The sequence below is a fragment of the Athene noctua genome, chromosome 8, assembly GCF_965140245.1.
Source record: "Athene noctua chromosome 8, bAthNoc1.hap1.1, whole genome shotgun sequence".
NCBI lineage: Eukaryota > Metazoa > Chordata > Aves > Strigiformes > Strigidae > Athene > Athene noctua.
In genome coordinates, this window is record NC_134044.1 from 5,580,187 (window position 1) to 5,601,639 (window position 21,453).

Genomic DNA, 21,453 nt, shown 5'->3' on the forward strand with positions numbered 1-21,453 from the left:
GCTCACAATGGTGGAAGTAACCACTGGATGGCTGGAAGCTTACCCAGCGCCCCATGCCACTGCCCGAAACACCATCCTGGGCCTTGAGACCCAAGTCCTGTGGAGACACGGCACCCCAGAGAGAATTGAGTCAGACAACGGGACCCACTTCTGAAACAACCTCATAAGTGCCTGGGCAGAAGAACACAGCATTGAGTGGGTCTACCATATCCCCTACCACGCACCAGCCTCTGGGAAGATCGAGCGCTACAATGGACTGTTAAAAACCACCCTGAAAGCACTGGGAGGTGGGACCTTCAAAGACTGGGACATGCATCTAGCAAAGGCCACCTGGCTAGTCAACACAAGAGGATATGCCAGTTGAGCTGGCCTGGCTCAGTCAAAACCTCCACGTGCTGTAGATGGGGATAAAGTCCCTGTGGTATATGAGGAATATATTGGGAAAAATGGTCTGGTTTAGTCCTGCGCCAGGCAAAGGTAAAGGCAAAACCATCCACGGGATTGCTTTTGCCCAAGGACCTGGGTGTACCTGGTGGGTGATGCAGGACAATGGAGAGGTCTGATGTATCACAGAGGGACTTGATTCTGGGTGAGAACATGCCGTGAATTATGCTGTGCCTTTGTTAATTGTTATTCTGTGATTGTTAACTGCTAAATGGCAGCTGGACATGACGCAGATGGTATAGAATAAAGGGGTGGATATTGTCCTGGTTCAGCTGGGATAGGGTTAAGTTTCCCCAGCAGAGAGGGGGAAGGGATCTCCAGCCGGGTTATTCATACCATGCTGGCATCAGGTCCAGGTGCAGGAACTTTTTCCTTGGTGGCTTTGGTGGCGGGGAGCACATGGTGGGTTTGTTCCGTAACCATTGTGGTATTTCTCTGTATATCTTTTGTGTTGTTCACTGTTATTGCTGTTTATTGTTGCTATCATTGCTACTGTTGTTGTTCAGATTGTTTATCACACTGTTGTATTAAATTTCTTCTTATTTTAACCCGGGGTTTGTGCCTCACTTCCAGCCTGACCGGCTGAGGGTGGGGGAGGGGCAATGGCAACGTGGTCTCCAGTCCTGGCAGGGGCTTAAACCATCAAAAAATGGATTTTGTTAAACAAGCAAACAGCCCCTCCGCCTCCCCCCCCTCCCCTCCCCCTTTATTTTACCCACCGGAGACGTGCATTTCAGGAGAGGCTCTAGCACGCTCTGCTCCTGCCTTGTGTGGCCTTTTGATATTGGACCCATCACCGGGCTTCAATCCTCACTGAGACACCAGAGACCAGGCCCACTCCCTGACCCCTAAGGATTCAAATACCAGCACTGCATGCTTTGCTTTTTAAGTAGTAAAGGTTTTCTTTGCATGCTTGAGAAGATATAAATAAAAAAATAAACCACCTTTCAGTCGGTCCATTGTGTGCTGTGCTATCAAAGTTTATTCTTCTTGCCATTTTACATCCCCCTGTGTATTGAACTGAAATGTGACCATCTTGATTCAGACCACATGTGTATCTTTCTGTTGAGGGACACTCACCCACATGGATGTTGAGGGACACTCACCCACTCACAGCCCATGGATGTTGTATCATCTCTAACAGGTGCATTAATACAGGACAGTCATTTTACGGGTGGGAGGACTCATATAGTGGTATTTGGAGTCCTGATATAACATAGTTGAATTTGGGTCAGGGTGGAGGAAGGTTGATATTCTGTATTTGTGAAATCTAGTTTCCAATCTTCCTCAGTTTGAAACTTATGGTATTTTAAATTATTGTATTTTAATGAGAAGTCTGTGTTTGTAACTTCGACATATGTCCTACCCATAGTGATGGTGCAGAGCAGACAGTTTTTGCCTCTTTTCCTTACTGCCAGGAATTAATTGTGATAGGTCATACCTATGTAGTAGGCAGAAACATTCATTTGGATTATTGGCCTGCCCATGTGATGTGAAGTCTACTTGAATTTGTTGCTTAATTTAAATTTATCATTTATTTCAGATATTCACTGTTGACAGTTATGTGTGTTTTGAAGAGGTTACACAACAACTTGAGAGACAAATGTTCCTTCCTCAATGTGAGATTAAACTTTTATAGTGGTATATACACTTTTTTAAGAGTGGGATAAACTTAATCCTTCTTTTCTTGTGCAAATGCATTCCAAGTCATTTAAAATTAATGATTATGGGAGGAGCCTTGAGTTCTTCTCTTTTTTCTTTTAATTCAGAAAACTTGTGTATTACTTCACAGTGGGGGCTGCATCCTAAAACAAATCCTGTCTTCAACTGTTTGCCTGTCTTATATGGACACTGGCGTCTTTTCATGAAAGCAGTGACTTGGTGCCAAGTGCAACAGAAGTTCCAGGTAAAACAATCATTGTGAAAATTGTAATAATATTTTTCTGTATTGCTTTGGAGTCTGATGGTGTGTGGGCTGCTCAGTGGCACTGAAAAAGCAAATTATATGCCAGTGGCTATCAGGTTAATCAGAGCATTTTTGGTACTAACTTACATGATATTGTAATTTGCTTATTTATTCGATTTCACTGGAACTACAGTAGCTGTAGCAAACAGCTATGCCTGAGCCTTTTTGCAACAGTTGGGCAGAGCTTTGGCCCTGGGTCCTTGATTTTTAGAATGGGGGGAAAGGTCCTAAAGAGTACGAAACTTTCACTTGTTTGATCAAACTGGTCCTCACAAAGTGCTGACACTAGCAGGAAGGTAGATGAAACAGGTTAGAATCATACCGTAAGCGTGAGTATCAAAATTAATTTTGGTTTAAATTTGTATTGATAGGCATTATAATTGAAAGCTGGATAATTTCTTAAAGTATTTGATAGTTTTAACTTTAAAATAATTTTGAGTTGGCAAACAATCAGAAAACAGATGAAACATGACAAATTCAAATCAGAGAATTCCTCAGTTGGGTACTCTGGTTTTCCTCTGTTGGTATTTTTTTGGTGGTAAATATGTACAGTAATAAAAGTGTTCCTAAGAAAGTACTCAGATGTCGTGGAATATTGAAGTATTCCAATTACTTAATGAGATTAAATTCCAATTCAAAAATTCTCTTATGTGATAAATTATTTTGTATGTGGGCATCTTTCTGATGTTTTTCTAAAGGCCAGGCTCGTGTAAAGATAACTGCATGTACTGTATGTGTATAAACCGTTTCAACAGGTTTCCAATATAAGAAATTTCAGGAGGCTTCTTTGAAAACAACTTCTGTCAGAAGAATGGCGTCGTCTTCTCTACAGATTTGTGCATTGCTGCTGGCTGTAGCAGGATTCACCATTTTACTTGTTGCTACCATGTCTAACAGATGGAAAATTTCAGACACTGCAACAGTGCTTGTTACTGCAGACTGGATTTCCGAAGGTCTTTGGATGGACTGTGCAGTGACTGCTTCTGGATCAGTACAGTGCAAGAGATTTCTCTACATGTTGAGTTCAGACAGTAAGTACATGACATATGAATATTAAATCCAGGGATGTAGTTTTATTCTTTCTTTTTGGACAGCATGCTAGCACAGCTAGACAACATGTACTGTGGTTGTCACAGAGGGTCTATTATGGACAGAATTCATCCTGTAGCACTTGCAGACAGGCTTGAGGGGCCACAGTGAAACCCATATGCTTCACCCTACAACTCAGCTCTGTAACTGCTGTGGCTTTATTGCCCTCTCTGTGTTGACACAGAGGTATGGATGATATACAGTGAATCTAAGATTATTTTTAAAAATCGTTTTGGAAGAAATAGCATCCTTTTAATTGGCCTAATTCTTAACTACAAGCAGATCATAAGTCAATGAGCACTGGTGCTTGTTCGTGCTTTGGTGTGAGACAGAACTTAGATATTCCAAAACATTTCTGATACTTTGTGCTAAATCTGTTCCAGAATTTCTCAAAGGTGGCCAGTTTAAATTAAAATACATCTATGCAACTGATGCTTTTGTATTTTTTGAGGTAGACCATGCTAGCAGGGTAGTTTATCTTCAAATAGAAAAATTGTCTTTGTAGGGACTGAAAATTATTTGTTTGGATTGTGCCAGATTTTAAAAATATCTTTCTGTAAACACTTTTTTTAATGGTAAAGGACTAAGAAAGGACTGAGACTGAAGTTCCTTCTTCAGAAAACTTATAGAAATAGTAACAGTATAGCCTTTGAAAACTGATGTTTTGTTAAGCTTTTAAACAGAACTTTGCATTTATTCTTTTACAACTTCCAGTATTGTGCAGTCACTTTATGAGTTATATCATGGAATCATTTCTCCAGCACTGAAGTCAGAGCAGCCTAAAAGCGAGGCAGATGTCTAAAATGTGAGTTTAACTCTTCAGAGTTAACTCTCAAGATTCAGCATATTTCTGGTTCTTCCTCAGTGCCCTGGCTTCAGTGGCCGCATCTGCTTTCCTAACAGTGGTGCCAGTTTAAGTATCAGCATCCTGTTATGAGGCCAGAATTTGTAGCCTCAAAAGGAGGCTAATCATATGCTTCCAAGGGTCTTAAAAACACTACTCATTGCATCAGAGACAGCTTTTCATACAGTACTGGTACCTGTTCTGCTCCTCTCCAAGACTTCTATGTAGATAGCAGGATGCCTGCTTCATCTAGAAACTTAGATATGATTTCTGGTAATCAGAGCTATGAGATGGGGCCAACAATCCTTCAGTTCTCGTATGTGGTAGGAAGATGGCGCAGATGCTTACAACAGTGTGGTGGCTCTGCCTTTCCTGCTGTAACAGGGAGAAGCAGATGTTTCAGCCCTGTTATAGAGACAAGTCCCTGTTATGGAACAGCCTCTTTTTTTTTTTTTAAAATGCAGTTTCATTATACCCAACATGGAAAGAAAATTTTCCCCAGCAACAGAAAACTTGCCAGTGAACAGAAGCAGTTGCCTCTCAGGGGTTGTCTTCCCCCCACCCCTCCCCTGGTCCCCATAATTGGAGAGAGGACCCCTGGTTGGTAAGGACTTGGTAGATCATCTTCAGCTGTTCAAAGAACTGTGTGTCCCCTAAAATCAGCGTGGTGTTCCTCATGCTAACAGAAGGGCATGTCATGTGGCTGCCTGGAGAGTAGTAGCTGTCTGTCACGGGGCTGTTTCTATAGTGCTCAATCAGCATTCCTGGGTCTTGAAACAAATCAACAGAAATTATCAAAAAGGTACAGCTCATGTTGATCAAACCTTTAGGAGGCTAATATTTTAAATATTATTTTCCCAACTGTATTGGCTGATTTGATTTTTAAAAATATGATTTCTGCCTGTAAACCGTCTCTCAACCATACTACATGCAAATATGCTCTGAATAGGGGTTAGGAGCAATTTCTCTCTAAGGTCATATATTGCTATGGTCAGATATGTTGACATCTTGGCGTGTCAATGTTAGCATTTTTCTTACATCAGGAGTATACTTTTGTAGTGCATTACACAATTATTCTGATTTACTGCACTTGATTTGCCTTGTGGTGTGGTCTTGGAGTGCACAAATTGGTTCCCTTGTGGATGATGCAAAGCAAGGAAATGTGCTCCAGGAATGCTCCTCCTGAATTCCAGCTGTTGATGGGTGTTCAGTTCGCCCAACAGGGTTAGAGCAAGTCTGAAGGAAAACTCCAGAGTTGTGAATGGGGTTGATGTGAAGCTATCAACACCAACTCTTTTACTCTGCTGATGCAGAGCATCCTGCAGAGCAGCATTTGCTGTTATATCCATCGATTACTGAACCACAGTTTATGAAATGCAGTGAAGAGTTAACCTGATGTTTTTTAATACCATTAAAGAATGATTTCTTTAAGGGAATGATTAAAATGCCTGGTGCCATATAGGAAAAACTCATGCATTCCAGGTCTGCAGTTTAAACTTTTATGTTCATATTTGTGCTTTATGACTGCTTGTTGAAATAGCTTTCTTAATTAGGAAGAGATATTTTTTTAAAAATCAATTTCCAAAAAAATTTTTTATCCTTGGCAGCAGTATAAAATCTGAGAACACGATTCAAGTTCCCAACTAAACTCAACTTTGAAATTGCTGTCAGCAGAAATGACCACTGAGGTCACCAGGGTAGTACCTGTGTATGGATAAATTAATTTGAAACTCTTTGAAGAGCTTTTAATGGGATGCAGATACTCCAGTATACTGGTAGAGTGTGTTCATTTTACTATGCCATCATTTTTAAAATTGCAGTGACTTAGCAGAAGAAGGGAATTCTGTAAAAGTCACCCCAGAAGATAAATTCTTATCACACACCACCTAGTTTCTTTAAAAGATTTTAAGTACAGAGCTGCACAGGATCACACTGGCTGTGTTGCCAAATCTGTTCTTTTTGAAATCAATGGCCATGATCCTCTTGGCTGTCACGGGAGCAGAAATGTTGCGGTGGCACTCTAGTATTCTTTTGCAGCTGAACCTACCAACCTACAGCATCAGCTCAAAGTGACCAGTGAATGCTGAAAAAAAACAAACCCATATCTGTTATGGGCAAGTTGTGACTCTCTCAGCATCTAATTGTTCTTGTAGTCTTTATGTAAACCCCATGAATCTGTTACCATGTTGTGTCAGCAAAACTATTTTATGAAGAAACTCTGACTCCATTTCCTGGAGATAAGAGGTGATTATTACTGCAAGAGATGGTTAACCCCATTTGGATACATAAGCAGTTTAAAATTTTAACGTTAGTGGGTGATGTGAATTGAGTCTATGATTTTGTCTAGTCAAGAGCAGAAGCAAGTACGCAAAGTTTAACATACTTCTACTTTGCTTAGAATAGATTTTTTTTAATACTAAGATATTCTGACAGGCAGATGCAATCGACTGATATGTATTATTTTTCATATAGCTATTTTCCTTCATAATTTTATTCCTTTTGAGATAGGTCTGTCACACTGGTTCATTCATTCCCTTATATTTAATTTCTGTGAAACATAATAATTACAGTTGTAAGTGGAACTATTTTTAAGCCTGAATGTATTAAACTACAGATCTATAGACTGTAAAATATTAATGGAAAACCCTCATCCACAAACTTAACCTTCCTGAAAGAAGCTGGCAGTACAGTTGCTATGGATTACTTAAGACCATAACTCCAAAAAAATGTGCTAACTTTTCTAGCAACAGAATAAAGTTCCTGTTCTCAAGCTTTTTTATGCTTGGGTCATCAAGAAAATAAATAAGTAAAAGAAAATATAAGAAAATAATAAGTAAAGCTTTTTGATTTGAAATCAATAATAACATTGCAAACAATTTTAATCCTGTGCAAACCTTAGTTGACTTCAGAGGAGAGACAGAAATGAAATATTTGCCAATATTATAATTTTTACAAGATGTTTTGTAGAAATACTGGCTGGACTTTCTAGGCTGAGACTAAGAATAGGCTCATTTTGTCACTTCTCATTAAGAATTAATATTGTTCTTTTTTAAAAAATGTTAATATCTTTATCATGAACTGCTCCCACTTCTTATTGTCATGCACTGTAAGCCTTATCTCTGGGGTTGAGCAAAGAGCAAAGGTAGAGCCTCATTTTGGAGTGAAACCCAGAGATAAAACAGCAAGGAGGCTTCTGAAAGGCTTCACTTGATTGTAATCTAATTATAGGGTTATTTAACTGTTACTACTCACAAGCATGACTGCTGCGTTGGAAATTGTTGGTTTTCTTTTGTGCTTGGGTGGGTGGGCAATTGTTGGAGCTACTTTGCCGAATAATTACTGGAAAGTCTCCAGTATCTATGGTAGTGTGATCACAACATCTACGTTGTTTGAAAACCTGTGGAAGAGCTGTGCAGAAGACAGCACTGGAGTATCCAACTGCAGAGAATTTGACTCTATGCTTGCTCTGCCTGGTATGTGACTTTGCACAGTCTTGTTTATATTGCTTAAAAATTTGTTGGAAAAAAGTAGAAAGGCTTTTGTTTTAGTAGTCTGGTAGTACTAGACTTTGTGGGTTGAAGTAATAAAAATCTCTTAAGCAGCAGAATGTGTCAAGCACATTAGGAAAGGCTATAAAATAAGGCAAATGAAGTCACTTGATCAAGGATTTATTTTAATAGACATTTTAAATATGGTGTAAACTCTTTTCTAGCATCTTGTGGAAGGAATTAGTATGAGACATTTTTTTAACACATCTTGTGACAATTCGATGTTTATTTGGAATTTTATAGGCCTTCTTTTGCAATACTTGAATAGCTGTACCTAGAGTTTTTTGATATAATAGGTAAATACTCTTTAAAGCTAAGAAGTGGTAGTGGTTTTTGCATGTTGAGACTGAAAATCATAGGTAATGTAAGAAATACAGTGAGTGTATCTTAGAGTATAACTTGTACAATGAGTATGTTATAAATTAATATACTTGTCAGGACTTGTTAACTAGTGTCTTGTTGGATGTGATTCTAAATATCAGGAAATTTAGAGCTGCTGGCTCCTGTACTCGGTATCAGTCTTCATCAGATTTGTGGATTGTCTTTGAATGATCAACCAAGGCAGAATTCGGTAGGTAGTAAGCATGTCTACAGACAGTAAAGCTAGTTTTTATTAATCTTGAATAATTCTGTACATAGATACTTCTTACAGAATAAAAATGCCTTCCTGCTTAGTTGAATCTACACTGGGAGGTGGCTAAACTAGGTAGGTAAGAGGATACTCCTAATCTGAAGAATGTGTAGTATAGTGTTAGTGGGAATGAAATTCACTTTCTCTCTCAATCGGAAATAAACTGATGTTGACCAGTTCTGACACTAGTGTAGCAATTCCCTGAAACTGTCTGTGTCCAGTATTTACAAAATAATCTGCTCTTTTCATCTTTCAGTGTTGTCTAACAATTGGTTTTAAGATTCATGTGGGTATTAAGAGGAACATAACCCTATTTAAACGTCTTAGGCTCAGCAATATCAGGATCATGTCTGTCAGACGTTATCCTCTGCAGAGTGTGAGTGTGCATTTGGTTCACGTATAAACCACCTCATGGTTTGGTTCATAACTTACTGCCTGCTGACTCCAGGCAGCATCTTCTCATTGATGTATTTATATGGGGTGTTGCCTCTAAGAGTGTTGTAGAGCTCCCATGTGTGCACATGTGGGCAATGGGGCCACATCAGGACAGCACCTTGGAGCTGCTGAGAAAAAAGTGAATTTTAAAGAATTTGGGGGTGGCGGGACAGAAAGAAGAATTGTGAGTAGATGTGCTAAAGCAAAAGAGAAAGGAAGGCAAGCAACAGCAAGGTGCCTGGAGAATTGCACATAACAATGTGGAGTCAGCAGGAAGGAAAAAAATGGTACCAGATAGAAGATAAATTGACAGACCAGGCTATGAAAGTGAATTTGTGAAGATTAAATTTGATCTGTTGAAGAGGAGATCAGTTACACTGTTGAGAAGATGGCATTGTATTTGAGGGGTATAGGCAGGGGGAAGGGGAAGGGAAAAGCAGCTTGCAAAATTGTAGAGAAAAAAAGGTTTTAGAAAGGAGAACTGACAAAGAAACAAGTTAGAAGACACTGAATTGTAGAAATTGTCAAGAGGACAGCTGGGGAAACCAGGAAAGAGGAAGAAACTGGGTTTGGTAGAACAAGGGCTGAGCAAACAGTGGGACCTCCAAGAAACGTCTGTAGCACATGCAGATACAAGCCAAGGTAGACTAAAAATTATCCTGGTCAGTGTAGGTTGTGTTTCAAATTGCTGTTTAGAAACTTAACTGAAACTGCTGCAGCAGCAGATGTGAGGGACTGGCAGGAGGGGAAAAAAAAGAAAAAAACAAAAGCGTCTTTGTTACCTCTCCTCAGAAGGACCGCAAAAATTTTCCATGGAAGTTTCCTTATTGGCAGCTGAGCTACGTGGTGTACCTCTGGCTTTTGTTTTGTGCATGGGAAACATCAGACTTGGTTGTTTTAAACAGATTCAAAGGTTTTGAGTTCAGCAAGCCATTAGCCCAAATCACAAATGTTTGAAGTGAAGACCTTTTTTTTTAAAAGCAATATTGCATAAGATTGAAACCATGACTAGCTACTATCTATCTATCTAGCACTGTCTATCTAGTCACAACTAGATCAAACATTTGATATAAAGCAATTAGTTAGCTGCCAAATGCTTTTTAATCTCTTTTTTTCTTCCTTTTAAGGTCCTGTAAGTGTTTCTTTCAATGATGGGATTTTGGGATAATTTCTTAGAATTAGTATTGATTCATAAAATGCACTGACTTTGTATCTTGTTCAGTAAGCTCATTTTTAAGTTAAAGACAACAGAAAATGAGCTCTCTGGACTGTGAAGTAAGTGCCTCAAGGCTGTTGAGATTATCATATTGTGATACAAAGAGGATACAGTATGAGAACTCTTCTGTTAAAATAGTACAGCCATTGGCTTGCAAGCAGTTAGCCTGAGGATATGCTTGTGTGTCCTGGGAAGATATGGAGAGTCCCATCTAATACTGCAGGAGTCCCAAAGGCCTGAAATGTAAATTGTTGGATCCCTGCTATGGGTAATTCCTGCTGCCATGGTGTAAGATCCCAAACTAGAAAGCAGCGTTGAAGTTGAGCGCTTGTCCTAACAGTATCTTCTGCAGGCAAAAACCTTGCCCTGTTAATGGTACTTTGAGGGGTCTTTTCACTTTTATTACAGCCTGTATTTTTTCCTTGAAAATGTTAAAAATAGTGCTTAGCAAAACATTAATTCCTCAAATGATGTTATCCTTTAATTCTGTGTCTTTGATAACTCTCAAGCTTGCAGGACCAATACACTTAAGCCACATAAGAGTTGTCCCTGTTTCCATGCAGTTGATACCTAAATGTGAAGGCTGGGAGCTGAAGTGATGCAGAAGGGTCAGCATAGCAGATTCCCTAAATTGTCCAAACCAGCTGTAGCCTCTCTGTATGTCGTAGGGAGGAGAGGAGTGCTGCAGCTCTCGGATCCGCTTGACTCCTGGTCGTTACCCTGACTCAAAGTGTACAGCTAACTCGAGCATGTTCTTTCCCATCCCTCACTGGAAGTAGCAAAGCTGGAACATTTTTTCAATTCCTCTGTAGTGCCAGAGCCCCGCACACCTTGGCTGGGACCTGGAGTTTAGAGGTTTCCTGTGCACTCAGCTGTACAGGTGTAAGGAAGTCATCAGCATTTATGAGTAGGAGACTTATTTCCACTCCTGTAAATGACCATATATACCGCTGTGCATTTTCACAGGACTTAAAGATGTAAGCTATGAAGGGCTTGTATACTTTTTCAGGATTTACGAAAGACCCAAGAGGATTTACTGAGGTTATAAAGTGTAAGTGTGGTTCAACTCTGAAATCTGATTGACTTGAAGGCTAAACACTCTAGGGTTTGGATGCTTCTCTGAACCAAATAACAAAGTTGGACAAGATTCACTCATTACTACTCCTATTAATTTTATCACTCACTCTAATCACTTTTACTTTTTCAGCACAAGATTAATTTAACTTCTGTCTTATCCTGTTCTGTTTTCTCTTTTTTTGTCTTAGCTCATATTCAGGCATGTCGTGCCCTGATGATTGCTTCCATCCTTTTGGGATTCATAGCTACAGTACTCTCGCTGCTTGGTTTGAAGTGCACAAACATTGGGTTGAGCGATGAGGATGGAAAAATGAAGTTTGTCGTCACGGGAGGATTTCTCTTTATTTTAGGAGGTAATATCGAGGCTGAAATAAGAATGCCATCAATACTTTGTATTGCTTTTACAGCAAGACTAAATGAAATGAACGCTTGTTCTTGATTTAGAGCTGTTACAGCCATTAAAGGAATCATTTGCCTGTGTGCTTTTTAAACTTTTTCTGGTAGGTCTCTGCTCCATGGTGGCTGTTTCTTGGTATGCTGCGATGGTTACTGCTCAATTTTTTGACCCACTGTACGCTGGAACCAAGTAAGTTAATAGATCTGTCATACCAAACTCCATCATGTGTTACAGACAGCTGCACTAACCTCAGCTGCTTGAGTTTCAGAACCTGGATGGATCTTGTTAGCCAGTTCTACAGAGGAAAAATCTGTCTTCGGAGAATCTTTTCACTGCAGACATTTTGGTGGGGAGGGAGGAGAGTTCTCTTCTGGAAGGCTTAGTGAGTGTGTGGGGAATATCAGCCCCACACCTGAGGGGGTTTCTCTACTGTGTTCACATTTTCTTCTGAGACTCAGTAAGCGCACATCTCAATGCTATCAAGAAGAAAAGGTAAAAGTCTTGATTTTCTTCAGCATTTAGACCAAAAGACATACAAAATTCTAGCTACGGCTAGAATACAGTGCCTCAGATGTACAAGCAAATGAAAAAAAGTACAGGAACCAGCTTGAACTGTGTACTGGTGACCTGCAGATAGCTGAGGAATATCATTAAAGTGTGCTGCTTGGCTTAAAGAAGTAAAAAAATATTTTTCACTATATATTAACAGCTCAACATTTGTCTTGTGAATTAAAATGAAGCAAAGTTTGCAGGACTATTAGATCATACAGTTGTGCGCAAACAAGTTTTGAGGTATAAAAGCCCTTATTCTTGTCTGATATAAAAGCAACAGTCTTCAGAACTAAATGCCCGCTTATGGCACTTTATCTAGGTCAATAGATTTAGCAATGAGGAACAAGGGTAGAGGTGACTGGGCTTCTCCTTCAGCAAGGGGGAAAAAGGATGAGGGAAACATAATATATTGCCTATGGAACATGAGAGAGCCGGTTTGGGGAAAAGGGGACATTTAGCATTTGCCAGTACCTCTACCGAGTATATAATTTTTAGATCAATAAACTATAAATCTTCAGTTGCTAGGATCATATTTGAAGTGTTTTGTAAGTTTCCTCCAGAGAATCGGTTTAGGGAAGTCAGAGGTGAAGTGCTTTGTTATGAACCAAAGTACTTTAAGCAATTGCTTTGGATGTTTGTCAGTTTTCCTTGTGTTTTCAAACAAGCCCTTGCAAAGAAATGGCTCTTGTGAATACTTTTTTGTTTTATATCCCCTTGAGAGAATGATATGAAGGGTAATAAATACGTTAGAGGACAGAAACAACTGTTGATAAGGAATGTCAGTTAGTGGGATAGTTAGCAAGTTTTATAGTTATCTGGTGCAGCTTTGGGGCTTCAACATCAATGCATGTTAATCAGTTACCAGATTGTTTGTATTCAGTAGCTAAAGACATTTTTTTTTTTTAATATCTAAACTTCAATTTATTGATAATGACTATCGATTCACTAAGTAGTTCTGAGTTAACTTTGATCATTGGTAAAGCCAGACATGATTTTGAGGAAGTTTGTTCTCCTTGGACTCTGTGAGACTGGTTTAAATTCAATTGCAGGCCAGTATTGATCTTCACTCTTTAAGAGAGTGGCAAATCTGTTTTTTCAGATTGCATCTTCAGTAAATTAGGAAAGTTAACCCCTACTAATTCTTAGAGGCATTTCTCATACAGCTGTGAAGGCAATCTCCTGCAGATCCTTCCTATGTGCTTTCCTTCAGTATGACATCTCAGCATCCTGTCTATAGGTGACGAGTGATCAGAGACGCTTGCATGCACTGGGCAACACTCTCTGATTGTTCCTTAGTATTCCTCCAAAAACTTGCACTCCTGTTTTTTTGAGATAATGTTTGTCTCCTTGTGCCATGTTTGGAAAGCACCTAAAACAGCAGAGACCTTGCAGCTCCAGTGTGCAATGAGAACACGGAGAGCGGTGAGCCTGTGTAAACCTCTGAAACCTTCCTTTTAGCATTAATTCTGGAGTCAGAAACTTTGACACTTTCAAACAATGATTTTATGTTTACAAGTGGAAAGAAAACACACATATCTGGTTTCAGTATACCTTCTATGTACTCCATGATGTGGGAAAGAAGCAATACAATGACACTTATTTTATCCTTATATTGGGTATCACAGACCACAGAGGTACAGCCGTATTGTGGTATAGTCTTTGTCCAAATATAAACCATCATTTTTGTCTTTTTGTGAAACTCCTGCCAGGCTTTCCCAGGCTTAGTTGTGTCTAGTCTTTGTGTCAAATTCATTATCAGTGAATTTGTTGTTTCCTGAAAGGTGTAGTTTTGTACAGTAAAATGGGGAACTATTCTTTTTCAACCTGGGACTATTCATAAACGTATTTCAGCCATATAACCACAGAGCGTGCTGAATATTCTTTAGGATAAGTTTGAAAACTAGGCCTATACAAATAACTACTTGTAGGTGATCTAGTGTCATGTCCGTAGCAAATGGGTTTCTGTGGTTAGCCTTTTCTCATGACACAGACAGTAAGGTCTGAATCATTCAGTTTCACAAAATTACTCTGGTTGCACTGCCAATACAAGGGTGAAATAAGTGTTGTGGACTTCAAAAAAGGTGTATAAATATTATTTATTATCAAGAATTTATTAAATATACTCGTGTTATTGCTACCTGTCTTTACGTTGCTTAGTACTTTCTGTACTGCCACTTATTTGGCAGAGCACTTAAATGTGAGTTTCACTGAACAGACACAAAGCCAGATCTATTCTCCTATTACCTGTTGAAGAACCTTTCAGTTAGCTAACTTGTACGCAGACTAGAATTTGTTTGTTTGTGTTATTTGTGCACCTTATGGCTGAGTCTAAAATAATGGCTTTGTGATCCCGTTATATGCTGTTTCCATAAAACCTTTCACGTTGCAGGTATGAACTAGGAGATGCCCTGTACTTAGGCTGGGCTGGATCTGTTCTTTATATGCTTGGTGGGATCTTACTGACCTGTTCCTGCAAAGGGAAGAAAAAGCAAGATTACAGGTAATCTCAGATTTGTCAATTGAAATAGTAGCTGTCAGTTACATACCATTTTCTATCCGTATGCTATTCTCTCTCTCTCTCAACCCCTGATATCATACAAATCTGTAGCCATATAAAGTACAAACAGGAAATTGTAGCTATGAATTCAGTGCTATGGCATGTCACAGACTTGTGATGGTAGGGGTGCTGTACCAAATACTTGTACCTCCCAGATAGTGTACCTGTTGATACTTTGCCATCAGCAGTCACCTGTAGCTAGTATTTGGTAATTCTGGATACTGCTGATGGTTCTAAGATCTACATGATGAAAATGTGCAGTGAAAGAGCAAACTATCTATTGCCAAAAGAAAAACATATCGAAGAATATAGTGTATTATAATCAAGTTTCTCTGCAATAGTACTATTAAAATATTCAAACGCCATTCAATTTGCAGAAAGTGTAATGGCATTTTCTTTTGATCATTAATAGATCATTAGATGCATATGATTTTTTTTCTTGTTCTTTATGGAAATGTCTTGTTTGTGCATCAAATCAGAAAAGTTGAGATTTCTAGCCTCAATATTTAATCTTGCCTGGATTTTTTTTTTCAATCTTAAATTATTCACACATACAGAAGGTCCCCTTTCTGAAGCGGAGGGATGAAATTGTCAGAAATAGCAAAGCCGTGTCTACCCAGAAGAACCCAAATGGCTTGGAGGCTGTATTAGCTAAGCTTGAGAGGCTGATAGTGTGGAAGGAAGAAGCATGGTCACTGCTGCTGCATTTACTCTTAGGAAAGTTATGTCAAAACATATAATGAGTGAGATTGTTCCTCTGATACTCCATTCCCTAATCTGAAGCCATTTAAGTTTTATGGTAATATTTCATCAGCCACATTGGACTTTAGATCTCGCTCACCACACTTTGATACAAAGTACCAAATATCTTGAAATGTCTTGAAAATCAGGTAAAACTGATGTATGAAATAGAAGTTCAACATGATGAATAACAGCTAAAGGGGCTGGCTGGCTTGAAGATACTTTTGTTTTCCTTTCTTATCATCTTGATTCCTGTATTAAAAGCTGCAGCTTGCACAAAGGCATTAAGGTCTAGGTTCTCTTTTGCTTTAGGGACTTGGCTAAAATGTCTCTAGGAAGAGCACATGTGAATCAGCAATCCAGAGAACATTTCTGGTTATGAGAGAGATGGCTGTGCTGCCTGTCAAAGAGCCCATCTCTTTCCCCTTGGCTACAAGACTGATGAGAACAATAGGCCTCTAATTTCTGCACCTCTGTGAAATATGTGCTATTGGTGGGTTGGATACAGACCTAAATGAGTAACTTCCTAAGTAGCTGAAACTGTGGATGTGTGTGTAGTATCTATTATTTTGTATCTTTTTTTTCTTAATTTACAGTTGCAAGAAATATGCATATTCAGCAGGCCAAGCAGCTCATCAGCAGCAATTATACAGCAAAAACTCTGAGACAGTCATAAGCAACAAGGAGTATGTCTAAATTTACCTTTTACATCACTCGTAATGTTAGTAGATTACGAACTCAAAGAAGTAAACTACTTCCAGGGTTCCAGTTCCAAATTGCAATCTTTCATGTTAATGTGGAGCAGTACAAGGAGGAGGTACGGTTTTCAATGTAAATAGGAATGGTTTTCAGGGAATAGCTTTCAGAAATGTAAATATTTTTACAGAAAATACTGTGATGTCAAATCCTGTGGCATGAAGGTTTTCTGCATGCTAAGAAGCCTGGTAAAATTTAACCACAGAGTGCAGTGTATCCTGACAATCAAGAACAACTGTTTCTATTTCAGCTGACTCAAAAATGCGGAACTGATATGCTGAAGCTGACTGCAAGTTAATATGCCTCAGTTAGAAATGTATTGTATTTTCATTAATGTTTAGCTTCCTACTTTTGTTTAGTGGCTTTAGCTTTGGATGGGAAATAAACCTTATTCCACAGACTGACTGAGAGATTTTTTGATGAGTGATATCCTGGCCATTAATAAGGATATAGTCTATAGATATATTGTGGGCTTGAAGTCATATGTTATACTGAAATTCATATTATATGTGATAGTCAAGATTATAAAAGCTACAACAAATGTCCTAACTACCACTCACCTCCAAATATGCAACAAATTTCTTGTTGGTTGTAATGCAGATACCAAAGATAAATGACAGAATGAACCAAACACAGATGGGAGTGAAGAAAGCATCTGGTGCAAAAATGCCTTGTGATAACTAAGAAGATGATAGCCCCAATTTTTTATTTTTATTTCTATGGTTTCAGCTTTTAAAATAATCCTGTTTTAACTCTGAGTAAACTTTAACTTTGGGAGCTTCTACTGCATCTGAATTGCCTAATTCATGTAATTCCCTAGTAGCTTTACTCTCTGTCATTTTTCCATCATTAGAATTTCTGCCTGGAACTACTCCACTGCTGGGAGCATATGTTTGCCTTGTGTAAGCACTTAGATGACAATGAGCTAACTTTACTTTGTATTGATGCTTTGAGCAAAGTGGAATGGAATTTCACACTGCAGGTTCACAGATTCCTTAACTTGTCCCTTTTAAATTACAAATGTGTCAATACACTTCAACAAAATACTTTGGTGTTTCTCTCTGCTTTTAATGTCTTATGATAAACGTACTTGTAATCTGATTTGGAAGTTTCATGCAGCTTCCTTGATATCCCATCAGATAATTTCACAGGGCAACCTGCAAGCAGTCTTAGCAGAAAGGATTTGGCCATGCTGCTTGCATGCAGATACAAGGCATGAGTTGGGCACTGATAAATCTTGTTAGGTTTAGTAAGTAAAGCTAAAAGGTGTTAGGATTACTTCTAGATTGCCAGTGTCATCTTCTTCTCTCCACTATCAACTATTGTTTTAAAAATCATTCCTTTGGTATTTTGGAAATAATTTCCAAAGCTGAAAAGGCACTTAACTTGCATGGTGGGAGCTGAACTCCTTACCACCATCTGTATATTCTGTCCTCTGGATTTTTAGGTAATTTTGTGATGGTATTTTGGTCTAGTTGAATGTAAGGTAGAGACAAAGCAGTTCCAGTGTCAGTTTCCCAACAAAGGCTGTGTCAGCTCATGAACATGAATTCTGATCCAGCAGGTGAGATAGAAATTCAGAGCTTCCTTGGTCTGGCATCAGGTTGTCTAGTGATGTCACGGGGAAGCTTAATTAAAAACCAAGAGTACAATCCCTATGTACTAACTTGTTTGTTCAATACATTGTTATCATACTCAGTGTCATCCAGGGGAAGATAACATGCGTTTCTCTGGCTTGTTTGCAGTCCTCCCAACCCTTTTCTGGTTTTGCTCTTTCTCCCTGTTTATCTGCCCCTTTCCCATGCACCTTCAATGGTAATGCTCTGAGTGAATTTAATGAACCAGCAACTCAGTTTGGGGAGTAAGGCATTTTATGAATAGTTGATATAGGAAGTGATATTTTTCTTCTTAAATTTGTTGCAAGCCATTTAACTCTCTTTACAAACAGCTTCACACATTGCTATTTTTAAGTTCTTTGCTCAGCAGAGCAGACTGCTCTGGTATCTTCAAATCTTCTTCATATCTCTGCAGCTGAGACCAAAATCCTGCGTTGGGTTCTGCTACTGGTCTGGCAGCCTTCACAACCTAGGAAAAAGGAGAGGCACGGTAAAAGCAAGGGTGGGTATCATCCAAGTGGATTTTTTTTTCCCTCTTACACTTTTGAGAAGATTTACTTTGGTTTTGACTTGGCTAAAGAATAACAAACATATTTTGGTGAGCTGACCTCACCCTGTGCTTGCTAAGACCTCCTGGCATGTGGCTCCCATTACAGAACGGATTCATGGGTGAGACATGGAAAGGAGCCGTTGAATTTCCTGGAAATGTGAATGTCTCTCACAAGCGTGGTGACGCTGCTCGTGTTCGAGACAGCGTGAAACTTGATTGCGTATCTGCATGCCTCTGTCTAGTGCCGAGCAAAACCATTATCTAAATTAGAGACTTCGTGATACACTTACCAAATGGGTGAAGCCTAAAAGACCATAGAGCAGGAGTCACATGTACTGCAACGGCTTCCTAATACAGCTGAGCTGCTTTTACTTGTATCTACCTAGTCCCTGACTATTTAGCAGCCCTAACAGATGATGGTTCTTTGCTGTGTTGAGCTATGCCTCACAGGTGATAAAAGCAAATCCCGCAAAACACCTGCTGTGCACACTTTCATCCATTTCACTCATTTGCTTTATGTCTCCATCTTTAACTTCGCTATCACGACTAAGCAAATGCCAGGGAAAATGTTCACAAGACAACCAACTTTGCATATCTGCTACCAGGGCTTAAAGCCTATTTGCAGTTGTAATTACATCTGTCCCAGAAACTTCACACTGAAAGCTTATTTGTCCAAGCTGGGAGTGAAAAAACTTACAGTGGAATTTTTATTCGTAGGTTGAATATCTGTGTAACTGCTAATTAAACAGGTGAGAGCACCAAAATAAGTCAATGAGAAATCATCGTCGCTCATACTAAGCACTGCATTGCTTACCCCAAAGGTGTCTAAATATAAATCAGGGTACACGTACAATACCTCAAATGCATCCTTGAGCGGGAGCTTTCGGTGTCTCATCAGATACGCGGTGCAAATGGCAGCGGAGCGGCTGCGGCCGTTTTTACAGTACACCAAGCACTTCCCCCCGCTCCTCACGGCCTCCTCGATGGCGGCTCCGCACTGCTCGAAATGCCGGTACAGGTCTTCAGCCGGGTCATCGAACACGGCGACGCGCAGGCCGCGCACCTGCCGCAGGCCGGGGAACGGCTGCTGCCTGGTGACATTAAGGCAGAAGGTGACGCCCTCCCGCAGTAGCAGCTCCTCGCTGCGGGCGGCCCTGGCGTTGCCGATGAGCAGCGAGGGGGTGACCTTGTCGAGCCGGAGCATCGGCAGCCCAGGCCGCGGCGCCGCCGAAGCGGCGGCCGAGCTCCCGGGTGACCCCGCGGCCGAGGCGCGGCACAGCCCCGGGGCTCGGGCTGCTCCCCCCGGCCATGCGCTGCCCGCGGGCGGCTGCCCGGCGCCCCCGCGCTGCGCTATATTTATCCCGCCCGACAGTCCCGGGCGGAAAGGCTTCAGACAGGTCCTAGTGCCTGCGGGATTCTGAGCGCTGCACGTAAAAAGCTGAAAACACAGACTGTAAAGCAGCTGGATTTGTACAGGCCCTATCCCTGGAGCAGCTTCTCACAAGAAGTTGAAACCGCTGTCTCCCTCACGGGAAGGCTGCTGCTGGGGTCAGCCCTGGTGCGATATTGGCACAATGATGCAATAGTGATCTGATCACCCCAGTCACCGCCAGCTCAGCTACTTCCCCTCACCTACAACAAAAGTGTCTTTTGAGTAACCAGAAAAATGATTTACTAGGCTAGGTAGATATGGTAGTGCTAATCTTTCCGGACTTCAGTAAAATTGCTGGTGTGGTGCCAGGGCAGAGCATATCTTACGCATGAGTGTGCTCACCAAGCTGCTTTCCATCATTTACCAGCAGTCCTGGCTGAGCGGGGAGGTCCCGACAGATTGGAAATTGGCCAGTGTGATGCCCATCTATAAGAAGGGTCGGAAGGGTGATCCAGGAAATTACAGGCCTGTCAGCTTGACTTTGGTGCCCAGGAAGCTGATGGAGCAGCTTGTTCTGAGTACCATCACACAACACATGCAGATCAGCCAGATGCTCAGGCCCAGTCAGCATGGGTTCATGAAAGGCAGGTCCTGCCTGACAAACCGGAGCTCCTTCTACGACAGGACGACCTGCTTATTGGATGAGGGAAAGGCTGTGGATGTTGTTTACCTTGACTTCAGCAAGGTCTGTGACACCATTTCCCACAGCATTCTCCTGGCGAAACTGGCTGCTCGAGGCTGGGCACACATTTTGTTGGGTAAAAAACTGTCTGGATGGCCGGGCCCAGAGAGTTGTGGTGAACGGAGTTAAATCCAGCTGGCGGCCGGTCACGAGTGGTGTCCCCCAGGGCTCGGTGTTGGGGCCACTCCTGTTTAACATCTTTATTGATGATCTAGACGAGTGGATCGAGTGCACCCTCAGTCAGTTTGCAGATGACACCAAGTTGGGTGGGAGTGTTGATCTGCTCGAGGGTGGGGAGGCTCTGCAGAGAGACCTGGACAGGCTGGAGCCATGGGCTGAGCCCAACTGGAGGAGTTTCAATAAGGGCAAATGCCGGGGGCTGCCCTTGGGCCACAACAACCCCCAGCTGCGCTACAGGCTTGGGGAGGAGTGGCTGGAGAGCTGCCAGTCAGAGAGGGACCTGGGGGGGTTGATTGACAGGTTGGCAAGAAGGCCAATGGCATCCTGGCTTGTGTCTGAAAGAGCATGGCCAGTAGGGACAGGGAAGGGATCTTACCCCTGTACTCGGCACTGGTGAGGCCGCCCCTTGATTCCCGTGTTCCTTTTTGGGCCCCTCACTACAAAAAGGACATTGAATGACTTGAGCGTGTCCAGAGAAGGGCAACGGAGCTGGTGCAGGGTCTGGAGTACAGGTTGTATGAGGAGTGGCTGAGGGAACTGGGGGGGTTTAGTCTGGAGAAGAGGAGGCTGAGGGGAGACCTCATCACCCTCTACAGCTACCTGAAAGGAGTTTGCAGAGAGCTGGGGATGAGTCTCTTTAATCAAGTAATAAGTGATAGGACAAGAGGGAATGGCCTCAGGTTGCACCATGGAAAGTTCAGACTAGATATTAGGAAGCATTTCTTTACAGAAGGGGTTGT

General features: G+C 41.0%; 2 protein-coding genes across 2 annotated transcripts; one reads left to right on the forward strand and one right to left on the reverse strand.

Annotated features, from left to right (window-relative positions):
* Positions 1 to 2,002: 2,002 nt before the first annotated feature.
* LOC141963244 (claudin-19-like) lies at positions 2,003 to 16,193 on the forward strand. Its single transcript, XM_074912426.1, has 6 exons — positions 2,003 to 2,063; positions 3,166 to 3,441; positions 11,439 to 11,603; positions 11,755 to 11,836; positions 14,589 to 14,699; positions 16,094 to 16,193. Exons 1-6 carry the CDS (start codon positions 2,048 to 2,050, stop codon positions 16,191 to 16,193), a joined length of 750 nt encoding a protein of 249 aa, XP_074768527.1. The 5' UTR covers positions 2,003 to 2,047.
* Positions 16,194 to 18,113: 1,920 nt separating this feature from the next.
* On the reverse strand, positions 18,114 to 19,758 carry DUSP28 (dual specificity phosphatase 28). Its single transcript, XM_074911760.1, has 2 exons — positions 19,276 to 19,758; positions 18,114 to 18,338 (listed from the first exon to the last, which is right to left on the reverse strand). Exons 1-2 carry the CDS (start codon positions 19,621 to 19,623, stop codon positions 18,204 to 18,206), a joined length of 483 nt encoding a protein of 160 aa, XP_074767861.1. The 5' UTR covers positions 19,624 to 19,758; the 3' UTR covers positions 18,114 to 18,203.
* Positions 19,759 to 21,453: the final 1,695 nt, after the last annotated feature.

Excerpts from the sequence above, each read along its gene's own strand:
- LOC141963244 (XM_074912426.1), top strand. Across the intron at positions 11,837-14,588 it reads CCACTGTACGCTGGAACCAA|GTATGAACTAGGAGATGCCC; the intron begins GTAAGTTAATAG and ends TTCACGTTGCAG. Across the intron at positions 14,700-16,093 it reads AAGAAAAAGCAAGATTACAG|TTGCAAGAAATATGCATATT; the intron begins GTAATCTCAGAT and ends CTTAATTTACAG.
- DUSP28 (XM_074911760.1), bottom strand. The coding sequence starts at position 19,623 with ATGCTCCGGCTCGACAAGGTCACCCCCTCGCTGCTCATCGGCAACGCC. Across the intron at positions 18,339-19,275 it reads CGCTCAAGGATGCATTTGAG|GTTGTGAAGGCTGCCAGACC; the intron begins GTATTGTACGTG and ends CCTTTTTCCTAG.